At 43.3% G+C, this 16833-nt stretch overlaps 1 protein-coding gene across 1 annotated transcript in view; it reads right to left on the reverse strand.

Moving 5' to 3' along the window:
- Window positions 1-16833, reverse strand: part of LOC137428009 (desmin) — an 81173-nt gene that overhangs the window by 42555 nt on the left and 21785 nt on the right. The window contains exons 2-3 of the mRNA XM_068117902.2: window positions 3085-3287; window positions 769-829 (exon numbers count right to left, since the gene is read on the reverse strand). Of these exons, the coding sequence (XP_067974003.2) occupies window positions 769-829; window positions 3085-3287 (264 nt within the window). The remainder of the gene's footprint in view (window positions 1-768; window positions 830-3084; window positions 3288-16833) is intronic.

Consider the following 16833-nt stretch of genomic DNA (forward strand, 5'->3'; position numbering starts at 1 on the left):
GAATCATTCCTAAGATGACAATCCTTCCTAAGATGACAATCCTTCCGAAGATGACAATCTTTCCTAAGAATCATTCCTAAGATGACAATCATTCCTAAGATGACAATCTTTCCTAAGATGACAATCTTTCCGAAGAATCATTCCTAAGATGACAATCTTTCCTAAGATGACAATCTTTCCTAAGAATCATTCCTAAGATGACAATCCTTCCTAAGATGACAATCCTTCCGAAGATGACAATCTTTCCTAAGAATCATTCCTAAGATGACAATCTTTCCAAAGATGACAATCTTTCCTAAGAATCATTTTTAAGATGACAATTTTTCCGAAGATGACAATCTTTCCGAAGAATCATTCCTAAGATTACAATCTTTCCTAAGATGACAATCTTTCGTAAGAATCATTTTTAAGATGACAATTTTTCCGAAGATGACAATCTTTCCGAAGAATCATTCCTAAGATGACAATCTTTCCTTAGATGACAATCTTTCCTAAGATGACAATCTTTCCTAAGAATCATTCCTAAGATGACAATCTTTCCTAAGAATCATTTCTAAGATGACAATCTTTACTAAGAATCAGTCCTAAGATTACAATCTTTCCTAAGATGACAATCTTTCCTAAGAGTAAATGAGGTTTTAAACTGGAATTTGTTTTTAAGGCAAAATAATCTCATGTGACTATTGTATGAAGAATCCCAGGTATATGATGCAGGTAAAAGTTAACAAAATAATGTGAGTTTTGGAGGAAAAGGTAGAAAATTCAAACCTTTCTGAAAGCCGTTAGACTTTTTTCTGCATCAATCCTTCGCTGTGTCTCCTCGTCCAATCTGTGCACACCACAAATAGAGAGATATCAATGTTGTACCCATCGGCGTAGTTTATTGACTGTGTTGAAGTTTATTGAAGTTTATTTAAGTTTACATGACTTCTCTATTTGGGGGGCAAGGGCTTAATATTAATAATGGATATCTAGGTTTGACTTCCAAAATTACCGTTTGTTAGTGTAGTTCCAGTGTACGTGAAATTACAAATACAGTTTATTCCTGTATTTAGAGATATCAATGTTGTCGTCACCCCCCCCCCCCCCCCCACCCCCAAACTCCGCCGGTGGTTGTATGTCTGGTTCTGGTGAATCGTCAACACGAGTTCCACAACAAAAAGAAACAGCAATCGGGGATTGCACACCCTCGCCAGGACATGTTTGTGTGGTGTATTTTCTATGGTGTTTGTTTCCTGTTGTTTCGCATAAGGTTCGTTTTTCTATCCAAGTTCGCTGCCAAACCACGTGACCTATGACGTCACCATTTTCACACAACATACAGCAATGGTGTGAGATGACATTTGTAAAACTGTGCATCGATGGTGCCCATACCACGTGACCTATGACGTCACAATTATCATTAATCAATTATGCAGGATGAAGCTCTCCTATGGTGAAAATTTCGTGTCAATCGTATCAACGGCTGCAGAAAAAAACAATACGTTTTCCGCAGACAAACACACAGACAAACAGACAAACAAACAAACAAACAAGAAATATGTCATGCAGAGCACGATTCTTGAAAAATCTCTGAAATAAGTTGTTGGCCTATTATGACCTCAAAAATAATTGGTGGTTGAATTCAGTTAGCAGATATGCAAATCCTCTTCAAATTTCAAGTTAATCGGATGAAAATCGAGGATTTTAGAAAATTGGCCTATGTTGACCTTTTCGCCTATGTTGACCTTTTCGCCTATGTTGACCTCAAAATACTTGGTGGTTGAATTTAGTAACCATACATGCAAATCCTCTTAAAATTTCAAGTCAATCAGATGAAAATTGAGGATTTTAGAAATTTGGCCTTTGTTGACCTTTTGGCCTATATTGACCTAAAATATAGTTGGTGGTTGAATTCAGTTAGCAGATATGTAAATACCATTCAAATTTCAAGTCAATCGGATGAAAATTGAGGATTTTAGAGATTTGAAAGAAAGTGTTTGACCTTTGGCCGATGTTGACCTTTTGACCTCAAAAATATATTGGATTTTGTCGGACCACGAACGCTACCATTTGGTGAAGTTTCGTGAAGATCGGTTTAAGATTGTGACCTGTGGGCAAGTATAAGTGAGCGGACAGACAAACACACACACACACACACACACACACACACACACACACACACACACACACACACACACTGGAGTGATCAACATACTTGTCAAAAAAAATGCCAAGTAATAACGCACAAGACCAACCAACATACTTGAATAATCTTCGATCAAGCAACAAACAAACAGACCCAAATGCAATACCATCTCCTCTGGTGAAGGTAACAATATTAGATTGAATGGGGTCTTCGCTTCACTCTCTCATTCCATTGACTCACTCACTAATTAATTCCATTGACTCACCCACTCACTCCATTGACTCAACCCACTCACGCCATTGACTCACCTACTCACTCCGTTGACTCACCCACTCACTCCATTGACTCACCCACTCACTCCATTGACTCACCCACTCAATCCATTGACTCACCCACTCACTCCATTGACTCACCCACTCACTCCATTGACTCACTCACTCACTCCATTGACTCACCCATTCACTCCATGACTCACTCACTCACTCCATTGACTCACCCACTCACTCCATGACTCACCCACTCACTCCATGACTCACCCACTCACTCCATTGACTCACCCACTCACTCCATTGACTCACCCACTCACTCCATTGACTCACCCACTCGCTCCATTGACTCACCCACTTATTCCATTGACTCACTCATGAGCCCTCACGAGTGCACACATAAACATTGAAAGACTTGAGGAGATGGAGTTGGTAATTGGGGGTGGTACATGGTAGTGGGGGTTAGAAAGGAAGGAGTGTGGGAGAGGGATGAGAGACACCACATTGTCTATGTGTTCACCAAATAACCGACCACCAACACCATGCCCAAAGAAAGTCCAGTTTAAATGTAGAAATCCCCCAACATTTTGAGTGTACACGTGTGTGTGTACACACTCCAATGATACAGACACTCCATATTGAACCAGATTGGAAGCACTCCATATTAAACCAGGACCATAGAGATACCACCTTTGACGTAGTCTTTCATTGTCCTCGGCAAGGTTGTCCCTCTCAATCTCCAGTCTAGTCTTGTCTCCTCCAAACGTTTCCACCTTGATCCTGAGCTCCCTCAACTCAGCCTCGACGATTTCGTTGAGCCGACTGGGTCCTTGTCCCCTCAGACGGTCCAACTCGGCCGTCAGCATTTTGTTCTGAGATTCCAGGAACCGGACCTATGGGAAAACATTATGATGGATTATCTTTGCCACAATGGTCATTTGTGGATGGATGTTATTGCATTTATGTGCCCATGATATCAATAGTTATTACGGTGTTCAGTTCTTGAGTTGTACAAGCATAAAAATGCCTCCCATTTGAATTCTAACAATTACTCCCAGTGTGTGGATGTACACACACATATATATACATACATACATACATATACAATTATACATACACATATATATTTATTTATGTATATATATTCATATATATTTAATTTAAAAGCAAAAACTATAGCACTTTGGCGGAATTTGTTTCGAAAGCAATGAACTAGACCTATTGGCCGATCTACAGTCACATGAAAAAGGAAGTACACCCCATGTAAAGTTTTGACTTTTTCAACATATTTCAACATACAGCTATTTGATCTTCATTTCAACAATATTGATAGATAAAGGTGATATAACATAACAAATATCATGAAACATTTACATTTTGTAGTCCATTGTATAATTTAAATAAACATAAATGCAAATTTCGCATGTGGAAAAAGTAAGTACACCCTTGGCTCTAATAGGTGGTATTGCCCCCTTTGGCAGAAACAACCTCAAGTAGGCGTTTCTTATAACTGTCTACCAGTCTCTGACATCGACTAGGAATTTTTTTTGCCCAATCCTCCATGGAGAATTCTTTCAGCTGTGCGATGTTTGAGGGGTTTCTTGCATGCACAGCTCGTTTCAAATCCCCCCACAACATCTCGATGGGATTTAGATCCGGGCTTTGACTTGGCCATTCCAGAACCCTCCATTTCTTTATTTTCAGCCATTCCTTGGTGGATTTACTGGTATGTTTAGGGTCATTGTCATGTTGAAAGGTGCACCTTCGGTTGAGCTTCAACTTTCCGACAGATGGCCTCACATTATCCTCAAGCACCCTCTGGCACAATGAAGAATTCATAGTGGATTATATGATGGTGAGCTGCCCAGGCCCTGATGCAGCAAAGCTGCCCCAAACCATAATATTTCCACCACCATGCTTTACAGTTGGTATCAGGTTCTTGTGGTTAAATGCTGTCTTTGGTTTTCGCCAAACATGTCTTCTGGTACTGTGGCCAAATAGCTCGACCTTTGACTCATCTGTCCAGAGCACATTGTTCCAGAAGTGCTGGTCTTTACCGAGGTGTTCATTGGCAAACTTTAGTCTTGTCCTGATGTTCTTTCTGGACAGCAAAGGTTTCCTCCTGGCACACCACCCATGTAGATCAAATTTGTGCAGCCTCTTTCTAATGGTAGACTCGTGCACTTTGACATCAACAGTGGCAAGAGCTACCTGTAGGTTCCGTGATGACATTCTGGGGTTCTTAGAGACTTCTTTCAGCATCTTGCGGTGTGTTCTCGGGCTGAACTTTCTGGGGCGGCCTGGCCTGAACAAGTTGGCAGTTGTTTGGATTCTTCTCCACTTGTAGATGATCTTCCAGACAGTCGAATGATTGATTTCAAATTGTTTGTAGATCTTTTTAAATCCCTTCCCAGACTCGTAGGCATCTATAACCTTCTTTCCGAAGGCCTCAGAGAGCTCTTTTGATCTAGGCATTGTGACGCCGCACACTTCAACAACAAAGAGCAAACCAAACTAAATGTCTGAGGTTTAAATAAGACAGGTTCCTCCAAGATCCTCTCTAACGATGTTCTAATCATTTTCACCTGAGCTGGTGCACCTGATTCTAATTTTAGGTATTTGAAGTAGTGATAAATGTCGGGGTGTACTTACTTTTTCCACATGCGAAATTTGCATTTATGTTTATTTAAATTATACAATGGACGACAAAATGTAAATGTTTCATGATATTTGTTATATTATATCACCTTTATCTTTCAATATTGTTGAAATGAAGATCAACTAGCTGTATGTTGAAATATGTTGAAAAAGTCAAAACTTTACATGGGGTGTACTTACTTTTTCACGTGACTGTATATTTCAAGTTTTAGCTAGTTTCAATGTATCGCCTTTGAGATATGAGCACTAACACATTTTGGGCGGACGGACAGACAACAACGTGATTTCGAGGGTTTTCTAAATAAAACTCAAGAATGCATAAACAGACGTTGCTGAAATTTGGAACATATGACCTCAAGGTACAAAGCATTTACTTCTGAAATTTGCATCCAATTTCGTCCAGTAGAAGCCGAGAAACGTATTTTCAGTCCCCATGTAAAAGCTGGTATTGGAAAGCATGGAATGAAGCATGGAATGCTTCATGGAATGCATGGAATGCCCCATGGAGCATGGAATGAAGGTATTGGAAAGGGTGTTGGAGAGGAGGATAAGGAAGAAAGTGAAGATCGACGAAATGCAGTTTGGATTTATGCCAGGAAGAGGAACGACAGATGCGCTTTTCATTGTGAGGCAGTTGCAGGAGAAGTACATGGAGAAGAGGAAGAAGTTGTTTTTTGGGTTTGTTGATCTGGAGAAAGCATTCGATAGGGTTCCATGCAAAGTATTGACATGGGCATTGAGGAAGTTAGGAGTGGAGGAATGGTTGATCAGAGTAGTTATGGCAATGTACAAAAGAGCACGCACAGCTGTAAGGACGAAGGACGGGAACAGTGGTGAGTTTGAGGTGAAGGTGGGAGTGCATCAGGGGTCGGTACTAAGTCCACTACTATTTGTAGCTGTGATGGAGGTGCTGGCTCAGAACGTAAAGGAGCGTTTACCGTGGGAGTTGTTGTATGCAGATGATCTGGTGTTGATTGCGGAAAGTATGAATGGACTGAAGGAAAAGATGAACAAGTGGAAGGAATGTATGGAGACAGAAGGTCTGAAGGTGAATATCGGAAAGACGAAGGTGATGGCAAGTGGTAAAGCATGTGGTGAGGTGGAAAGAACTGGGAAGTGGCCGTGTGCTGTGTGCAGGAAGGGTGTCGGAGTGAACTCCATTCAGTGTACAATGTGCGCTGAGTGGGTTCATCAAAAATGTAGTGGTCTGAGAGGGTCATTTACCAGTGTGGCAGCTACATTCAAATGTAAGGTGTGCACAGAGTGAGCTGCAGATGGAGGAAATGTTGAGTTGGATCTTGGAGACGGCGTGAAGCTGGAAGGTATGAAAACATTTTGCTACCTCGGAGACATGCTGAATGGAGAAGGTGGATCAGACTCGGCAACGGTTGCTCGAGTGAGATGTGCATGGAAGAAGTTTCGGGAACTGAGTGGCGTGCTGATGAGGAGGAGAGTGTCGCTGAAGCTGAAGGGAAAGGTGTATGCTGCATGTGTGAGAAGTGTTATGATTTATGGGAGCGAGACATGGGTAATGAACGTAGAGCAGCAACGAAGGCTGGAAAGGGTGGAAATGCGAATGGTTCGATGGATGTGCAGAGTATCGTTGAGAGAGAGGAGGACAAATGATGAATTGCGAAAGATGATGGGAATATTGCCTGTGATTGATGCTCTGAAGAGGAACAGGCTGAGATGGTTTGGTCATGTGTTGAGGAAGGATGAAAGTGACTGGTTGAGAAGAGTGATGGAAATTGATGTAGAAGGAAGTAGAGGATGGGGAAGACCGAGAAAGACTTGGCTAAAGATGGTGGAAGAAGAAATGCGGGCAAGGGGGTTAACAAGGAGAGATGCAGAAAATAGGGCAAAATGGAGAAGATTGTCATGGGGACCGCAAGGCTAACCCCCGCTCTAGCAGGGAAAATGGCCTTAAAATGCATGTTGTTGTTGTTGTATGTAAAAGCTGCATACAGAGAAACGATCCCTTAGAAAAGGGAGGGGTGCTTTGCACCTCCCTTTGATATACATGCATATACATACGCATACATGTGCGTACATACACATACATACATAGACATGTATACTGTTACATTTATGGGGGTAGGTAATGAAATACCGTAGTCGAGGTAGAATTGTATTGAGTTGCGTGCTTCGTATGCCGTGAAGCCACCTCGATGTATTTAAGTTAGTACCGGATGTCCGTGTAAACGTTATGTGTCTCCATGCGAGGGGTGGAGCTTTGGTAATTAGTTAGAGCCGATGGATAAATTCCCAGTGTGTAATTGCCCTTGTATTGTGGTTTGTTCCTTCGTTCTTATAAAGCACACTCAGCTAGCCATGTGACCGGCCCATGATTAGAATAACATAATCGCCAACGGTACCCAGACACTACGACACCACCCAGCCGAAACTTATCTATGGGCACCAAGTGTGGCCATGAGGCCATGCCCAGAAGGACGAATGCTTGGGACGATTTGACGGCGCTCGGTGATTGGAGCGCGGGTGACGTCAGAGAGAACATACAAGATGGTCGGAGAAAAAAGGGAAAACACCACCATTTTCTCTCTCCCTCTCGCTCTCTCTTGGTCCGGGCTCTGGGTACAAGCAGTCACATTCTCTCCCTGTTCCTCGCACGGTAAAAGGCAGTCGCATTGGCATTCACTCTCTCTCTCTCTGTTCCGGGTGTTGGTGAAGACGGACGCATATCTATCTCTTTCTCTTTCTCTTTCTCTCTCTCTCTCTCTCTCTCTCTCTCTCTCTCTCTCTCTCTCTCTCTCTCTCTCTCTCTGTCTCTGTCTCTGTCTCTGTCTCTGTCTCTCTCTCTCTCTCTCTCTCTCTCTGTCGCCACCTGTCGGCTGTCGGTGCGTTGGGTGTGGCGTCATGGCGGCTGTGTTCGCTGAGCTGTGAGTACGGTGCTGTGTTGGCGTCTTTCCCATCCCCATTTCGCTCCCTTTGTGTCTTGTACGCGTTTGTGGAGTTTTTCCCCGTGGTTTCCTCTCTTTGTTGAGACAAGAGAGAGAGAGAGAGAGAGCTGCTTTTTGGAGGCATTGGCGGTAGGCCTTTCCCTGTTCTGGGCGTTGGTTATCACGATAAAATGTTGGTTTTGGTTTTTTTCTCTTTGGCGTTTAATCCGGCATTTTGCCGGAGTATCGACGTTTCACTTTAAATCATATTTATTTTCTTTCGTTTGGTTTAATTATTACTACCTTTCCTTTTTTTCTTTTTAATTTCTTCAACCCGAGTTGTTCGGGTAAAACGGAGTTCTTTTGTTTTAGTTATGGCGACGACTCGTTCGCAGCAAGACGCTGCGTTCGAATCGTTAACCCGCAAACATGCTCTGGTTTGTGTCCCTCCTGAAGGGATTCCGACCGAAGAGATCGTCTTGGCGGTTGGAGAGGTTATCGGAATCGAACATGTACGTGATGCGTCACGTATGAACCAGAAGGTTGTGGTCTTCGTTGCGGATGAGCATCTAGTTCATGATGTCGTGAGTTCTGGGTTAACCACAGAGAGTGGTCACTTTGTTATGGCCTCCCCGATGGATGTCCCTGCAATGAAAACAATCGTTTCAAATTGTCCTCCCTTCGTGTCCAATGAAAAACTCGTGTCTGTTTTGTCTCGATATGGTACAATCGTTTCGAGAATCTCGATGATCCCCCTCGGGTGCCGCCTTGAAAAAGCGAAGCACGTGATGAGCTTTCGACGGCAGCTTCACATGGTTCTTCCAGACCGTGGGGATGATACGGGTTTAAAGATTTCATTTAAGATTAAAATTGATGACCGTGATTATCAAATGTACGCTTCATCAGCGACCTTAACATGTTTTCTTTGTGGGGCTTTTGGGCATTTAAAAAGATTTTGTCCGAAAGCTGCTTGTTCAACGTGTGGGGAATCAGGCCACGTTGATCAAGATTGTAAAACGGTTAACAACCCACTACCTCGTGTGGTGGAGGAGGTGACACCTAGTGTCTCAAATGTTTCCACTGACACTGTGTTCTTACAGAGTGAGGAGGGCTTTGTGACTGTGGCAAAAAAACGTAGAGCCTCCACTCCTCGTGGCTCCACTAGTGTCCCCAAAGTAGTTGTACTGGATACGAGTGGTGCAGTCGCTGAGGAACCTCAAAGTAGTGAGAAAAAAGATGGATTACCTTCCAATGATGGAATTGTAATCCACAGTGCACAAGGTGGTACGGTTCCATCAAATATTTGTACAAATGAAGGGTCTATTATTATTGATGAGACATTGGTTGAATGTCAGGAGACATCACCATCATCATCACCACCACTACCTGAGCCTCAACAAAATAGTGCGTCAATCCTTCCCAATATTCCCATTGCAACAAATGATCAGAATACAGGTTGTGTGGCCCCGATGGAGGTGCCTGACATAGTTGTACAAGAAGGTGGTGCAACAGCCCCATCTCATGTCGAAGTAGGCCCCCCCCCCCCCCCCAGCCCCAAGACCAGTCCATAAACGAGTTGGTAAAGGTCCAAACTGCAATTTACGAACCTGGTGGAATGCTATCTGGGCTGTCTGCTTCAGATGATGACATGGAGGTGACTGAGCCGTCACAGTTGTCATCTGAGCAGTTACAAATACCCCCCGAGGTGATTGTGACCTTTCTAAATGAGACATTTAGGCAGCGAAATGTCATGATTCAAAAACATTTTCCTGACTTGCTTTCCTTCATGCAGACTGCAAAGTGTATAGTTAGAAATTCTAAAGATTTTGAAGCAACAAAAGCACAAATTCATCGACTGAGGAAATTCATTACAAAAGCAAGGTTGGAACTGTCTCAACAGCAGCTAAACCCCCCTTGATAAGGCATGAAAAGGAAGGAAGTGCTGTTTGGCACCTTAAACTTGAATGGGGGTGGTGCTAACCATTTACGTCAGCTCCAAGTTAAAAACCTATTGTTTCAGAAACATATATCGATATATGTTTATTGCAGGAAACACACATAACAGAGACTTCACAGCCTGACTGGCTTCGCCTTAATACTGGGCAGTGCTTCTTTAGCAATCTGGCCTCTGTTTCTGTGCGAATTGCTTTCTTGCTTCGTCCGGGGTTTGTTCCTGACTCTTGTAATTTTAATGAAATAGTTATTGGACACTTAGCATCCTTAGAGTTGGTCTATCAAGGGTTTCACCTCACCCTACTCAATGTATGCTCCGAGTAGCAGCTTAGCTCGTAAAGATTTTTTCACACGTCTGGCCAATTACCTTCACACAGTAGCCTTTGATCATTGTATCTGTATTGGAGGAGATTTCAATTGCACCTTTGAACCTAATTTAGATAGAAATACACCAGAACCACATCCAGAATCTCATAAGATTTATTGAATTGTTTTTCATCACTTGGTCTACTTGACGCATGGCGCATACAGCACCCTACAACATCTCGGTACACATGGTGCCGTTGTGCTGGTGGGTTAATAACACTTGCAAGGCTTGATAGATGGTATATTAATTCCACTTTTAGAAACGTACTCGTGTCTTGTAATCATTTCCCTTCTACTTTCTCTGATCACCACCTGGTTGTACTTTGTCTATCCTTTTCTCAGTCAATTCGTAAAAGTGCGTATTGGACTTTCAAGACCAGCTTGTTGGAGGATTGCTGTTTTAAGGATGCTTTTCGTAGTTTTTGGGAAACACTCATCCAAAGAAAACCTTGTTACTCTTCTGTTCAGTTATGGTGGGATAACGTGAAAGCCCAGATTCGCGTCTTTTGTCAATATTTTAAGTCCCTTTCCACAAGCAAGAGTAAGATTGCTGTTTCGCTCTTAGAAACTGAAATTTTACACTTAGAGGAAGACTTGGCTAAGTCTCAAAATGGCAGGAAACTTCAGTTATTATTGGAGAAAAAAGCTTATTTAAGAGAACTGATTCATGAAAAAGTAATGGGGATGTCAGTTAGACTCAGAATCCAAAATGTGAAGTTCTCTGACACCCCAAACAAAAGTTTTTTCCAGTTAGAAGGGGTTAAGAAGTCCCAAAGGCAAATGTTTTCCTTGCTAGATGCTAAGGGGAATATTACACAAAATGAAAGTGATGTTAAGATGCTTGTGAAAAGGTTTTTTTCTGGCTTATTTGCGGAGAAAGCTGTGTGTAAAGATATGGTTGATGATATGACGAATTATCTGCCTTCGTTGAGTTGTGACCAGTGTCAAGGTCTTGAAGAGCCGTTTACTATGGAGGAGCTAAGCACAGCTCTGCGTAGCTTTGAACACGGAAAAGCCCCTGGGATCGACGGCCTTCCAGTGGAATTATTTGCAGCGTTTTGGGACATTTTAGGTCCAGAAGTACTGCTGGTGCTACAAGAAAGCCTACGCTCTGGCATACTACCCCTCAGCTGTGGAAGAGCAGTTGTATGCCTTCTCCCAAAAGGTGGTGATCTCCATCGGATAGAGAACTGGCGCCCCATCTCATTACTTTGCTCTGACTACAAACTTTTTTTCCAAATTGTTGGCCAATCGGCTAAAGGTTGTTATTGGCACTGTTGTCCATCCTGATCAGAGTTACAGCATCCCGGGAAGATCAATCTCTGATAATGTCTTTGTAATTAGAGACTTGATTGACTGTGGCCTTAAGGAGGAAGAGGGGCTTGGGTTGATTTTCCTAGACATTGAAAAGGCTTTTGATAGCATTGACCACACTTACATGTTCCATGTTCTGCAAAAGTTTGGTTTTGGTAAAAAGTTTATAGGCTTTGTGAAATTGTTATACCACAACATATTTAGTTTGTGCAAAGTAAATAATCGTCTTTGTCCACCCATTCAGGTTCAGAGGGGTGTTCGGCAAGGCTGTCTTTTGTCAGGGTTGCTGTTTAGCCTTTCTCTTGAGCCACTACTCATAAGTCTGAGAGCCTCTCTTTCCGGCTTTGTGCTTTCTGCAGAAGAGAACCACATCATGGTATCAGCATATGCTGATGATGTCTGTGTAATAATTAAGAATGATAAGGACCTAACTATTCTTGTTGAGTCCTTACACAGGTTTTACCTTGCTTCACGTTTGCGGTGCAATTGGCAAAAGAGCAAAGCTCTGTGGGTGTCCTCAGCTCACGGTACATCCGGTAGGCTTCCCGCCACCCCCCCTCAGTCTCTTCTAAAAGATATAAGTTGGACAAGAGAAGGGGTTAAATACCTAGGTGTTTATCTTGGACCCAATCAGTACTCCCATATTAACTGGGAAGGAGTGGTAGAACAGGCAACCAAGCGGCTCAACAAATGGAAAAGGTTCCTTCCACAAATGTCCTTTAGAGGCCGAATACTGATTATTAACACCTTGGTCGCCTCTGCCCTGTGGCATACATGTATTTGTTTGCAGCCACCAGAAGGCTTGCTTAAAGCTATTCAACAGACACTGGTAAATTTCTTTTGGGGAGGTTACCACTGGTTGTGGATGGACGTACTTTGCTGCCCGGTGTCTCTTGGTGGCCAAGGGCTCATTGAGCTAAAGTGTCAGCTGATGGCGTTTTGGCTGAAGTCAATACAACGTCTGCTCAATGCTGAAAAACTACCCTGGCGCCCTGTGGCACAACGAATACTGAGGCAAGCTGGAATGCTCGGCTACGGCCTTGAGACTTTTTTGATCGAATCCCAAAAAGTTGATGTGTCCCACCTTCCTCTGTTCTACCTGAGCTTGTTGAATGCTTGGCAAGCCGTAGTGGTAAGCCGCCAAAAGGAGTCCTATGAGGTTAAAATGTTTGCGGGAGAACCTCTATTCCTCAACCCACTCTTTCCCCAGGTTCCCAAGAGCCGGTGTTTTGCCCAAAACTTCATTTCAGGTGGCATCAGAAATGTCTGGCATCTTCGTGACTCATCCAATTGTGGTTGGAGATCTGCCAAGGAAGTCGCCGAGGTTACTGGTACCCGATCATTGAGAGCTGCAGGTCAGGTACTTGTAGAAGTCATTTGTACATCCTTCAGACTTGGGTTGCAGTGGAGTACTGGGGTAAAATGGGCATCCCATAATCCTTCGCTTCCTAACTTACTTGTTGCTTTCACGGGTTCTACTTCTTCCCCAGTCAGTACTGGCTCTCGTTTATTTAGTAGTCTTGAGAGTAAATCTATTTACCAGTTCTGTCTTTCTTTGATTAATGTAAACACATCTGCAGCAGGAGTTATGAGATGGAAAGCTCTTTTACCTAATGGCCCCCCTTCTGAACCTGAATGGAAATCAATGTATGGTACACCCGTATCAAAAAGGTCGGGTGATTTGCAATGGAGACTGGCTCACGGGGTATTGCAGACAAACACTTTTGTAAACCGTCTGGATGCTATGGTATCAGTGACCTGTCCCTTTTGTAATAATTTCGAAGATTTGTTTCATGGGTATGTTGATTGCATACGATTGTGTCCTCTTTTTCTTTTACTGAAAAATGTGTTTGGTCAAGTTAGTGTTCCTTTTTCTCTCCGGTTGTTTATTTTTGGCCTTGGGGTCACTTCAGCAAAGGGAAAATTGTTAATGTTTTAAAATTATTTCTTGTCAGAGGCTAAACTTGCCATCTATTTGTCGCGGAAAGCGAAAGTCAAGGGCAAGCCACCCGAGCAATGCAATGTGATTATGCATTTCCAATCCCTGGTCACAACTCGGTTGAAACTGGAATTTCAGTATTATAGCAGAAATGCAAACATTAGGGATTTTGTTGAGACATGGTGTGTGGGAAAAATATGTGGGGTAAATGAAAATGTATTAGAGATTTACATGTAGGTGTTTCCTTGTCTTTGGAATCTATTGTTTTGGAATGTAGTTCATTTACATTGATTGTTTCTCTTTTTATTTGACTTTCTTTCTATGACTTTGGTTGTATTCTTTTGAAAACTGTTTTTTGGTTTATTCTGGTTGATGCTTGTTTTTGTAATTTTATAATAAAAGGACTTAAAAGTCAAAGTCTCTCTCTCTCTCTCTCTCTCTATCTCTCTCTCTCTCTCTCTCTCTCTGGCGCCACCTATCGGTCGTCGGTGCGTTGGGTGTAGCGTCATGGCGGCTGTGAGCAACTGCTCTGTGTTTTGGTGAGTCCGTCGTGAGGTTTCCCCCCTCTCCTGCCCTCCCCTGCCCCCCTCCCTCTCCTTTTCCATCCTGTGTGCCTTGGCATTTGTTTTCATCTGTTCTACACCTTTGCCTCCGAGAGAGAGAGGATTGAGAGCGGGCCCATTTTGGGTGCGGCCTACTGGCGTTGACGGCGCGTTGTAAGCCATTTCTGTGCTTATAATGCACGTTTATTTTTTACTTTAGTTCGTTTATTTAGGTTTGATACCCTCTTGTCCGGCTCGGACAAGCGGGGGGAGGGGGGGGGGATTTACGCCGGAATGGCGAATGCACGCTCTCGTCGCGATGACTTTGAAGGCTTAACCAGGAAGCACGCGTTTGTGTGCGTGCCTCCGGATGGAGTCCCTGTCGAGGACATCATCCTCGCTGTGGGCAGCATTGTTGGGGATGAAAATATACGTGCAGCTTCGCGTATGAACCAGAAAGTGGTGGTGTTCATTTCGGACGAGGAACTCGTCCATGACGTGGTAAGTGCGGGAATAACCACGGAAAGCGGTCACTTTATGATGGCATCGCCGCTATTAACTCCCGCGACGAGAGTGGTTATTTCTAACGTACCACCATTTATCCCAAATGACAAGTTAATGACCGTGCTATCACGGTACGGTAAAATGGTATCGAGGATTTCAACAATCCCTCTTGGGTGTCGGAATGAACGTGTTAAGCACGTAATGAGCTTCCGCAGACAGGTGTATATGGTCCTTCCAGACCGTGGGGACGACACAGGCCTCAACATCACTTTCAAAATTAATTTTGAAGAGGCAAATTTCCAGCTATACACATCGTCCACCACCTTAACATGCTTTCAGTGTGGAGCGTATGGACATTTAAAACGTTCTTGTCCCAAAGCCTCGTGTGTCAGGTGTGGCAAGACAGGTCACACTGCCATAGTTTGTAAGGAGGAGGATGCTCTGCTAATGAATACGCCCAGTGGGAGGGAGGTAAACGCTGCTCCACTAATGAATACTCCCAGTGGGAGGGAGGTTAACGTTGCTCCACTAATTGAGATTCCCAGTGGGGGGGGAGGTTATCGCATTGCCACCGCCTAAAATTCCTAATGAGGGTGAATCCAGTGTTCCAAGCGTGAACGTATTTATTCCTCCTCAGCAAAATGTTGAAATGGACACTGATAGCAAAGTGGGGACGAGTAAACGAAGGGCTCCGCATGATAGTGACTCATCTGGAGCAGGTAAAAAGGTTGTGCTCGATTTGCAGGCTGTTAGTGAAAAAACTCTTCAGGATGCACCTGGAATCTCTCTGCAAAGCGCGGACCAAATAAATAAAGAGGAAAACCCAGAAAAGAGCATCAGGGTTCAGCCGCTAAAACAACGCGCTTCCATTAGTCACACAGACGACGTTAATGATGTAAAAAATTCAGGCCACGATACCGTGAATGGCGCATCATTGATCCAAGCGAATGTCGCCGAACAGGCTGACATCCATAATAAATCTGCCAATATAGCAGAAAAGGGCGGAAACATAAATCCACAGGAATGTGGGAATAATGATTTCATGCCAATTGAGGAAATCAGTAATCAATGTGTTGATGTTTCCCAAACACAGCACTGCGTGGACCCCCCAGACAAGGGAAGGCTAGGTTGCATAGCAGGAGAAGAAAACGGTATTGACCCAGACCCCATTGGACCACTTTCTGATTTATCAGAATCGGAAGAGGAGGTGGAGGTAACAGCATTATCACAATTAATGCCAGATCAACCCCCAACCCCTCCCCATATTGTTCTCTCATTCCTCAATGAAACGTATAGACAGCGAAATGTCATCATTGGGGATCATTTCCCTGATTTGGCTCCCTTTATTCAGGCTGCAAAACTAGTCATAAAAAAATCTGAGGAACTAAACCTAACAAAATCGCAGTTTCATCGACTAAAGAAAATCATAACAAAGGCAAAGAGTGAGTACTCACAGTGTCAGACAAAATTTACTAATGAGTGATGAAGACGCTTAATCTTGCAACACTCAATATAAATGGTGGTGGGGCCAGTCACGTCCGCCAGATCCAAGTGAATAGTTTATTCAAAAGGAAACAAGTCGATGTAATATTACTGCAAGAAACTCATATTATTGAGAAGGTTGAACATGACTGGAGCAGCATGTTCAAAGGTAAATGTTTCTTCAGTAATATGTCATCTGTATCTGCTGGAGTGGGGTTTTTGCTAAAACCAGGACTTGTACCTGAATCTTGCCTCTTTCAGGAGGTGATTCGGGGACGTTTTGCCTCCCTAGAATTGGTGATCAATAGCCTGAAGCTTATTATTTTTAATGTATATGCACCAAGCGAGAGTACTGACCGTAAAGCCTTCTTTACTGAAGTGATAAACCATTTAAATTTGTTTGACCCAAATCAGTGCATATGCATGGGGGGAGATTTCAATTGTACGCTAGAGCCCAAAATAGACAGAAATTCACCGGAACCACATCCCGAGTCCCATGGTGACCTCTCCCAGTTCCTTTCAGGTGGGGCTTTTTTGGATGTATGGCGATTGATGCACCCAAATGACCGGCAGTTTACATGGTGTCGATGCTCCAATGGCCAAGTATCCTTAGCGAGGCTTGACCGCTGGTACATCACCCCACGATTAAGGAATATTGTAACCTCCTCAACTATTACCCCTTCCATCTTCTCTGACCACCACATGGTCACGATGGGCCTATCTTTCCCACAATTCAAACGGAGGAGCGCCTATTGGAAATTCAATACAAGCCTTTTGGATGATA

The sequence above is a fragment of the Myxine glutinosa genome, chromosome 5 (assembly GCF_964187855.1).
Source record: "Myxine glutinosa chromosome 5, kmMyxGlut1.1, whole genome shotgun sequence".
In the NCBI taxonomy this organism is placed as follows: domain Eukaryota; kingdom Metazoa; phylum Chordata; class Myxini; order Myxiniformes; family Myxinidae; genus Myxine; species Myxine glutinosa.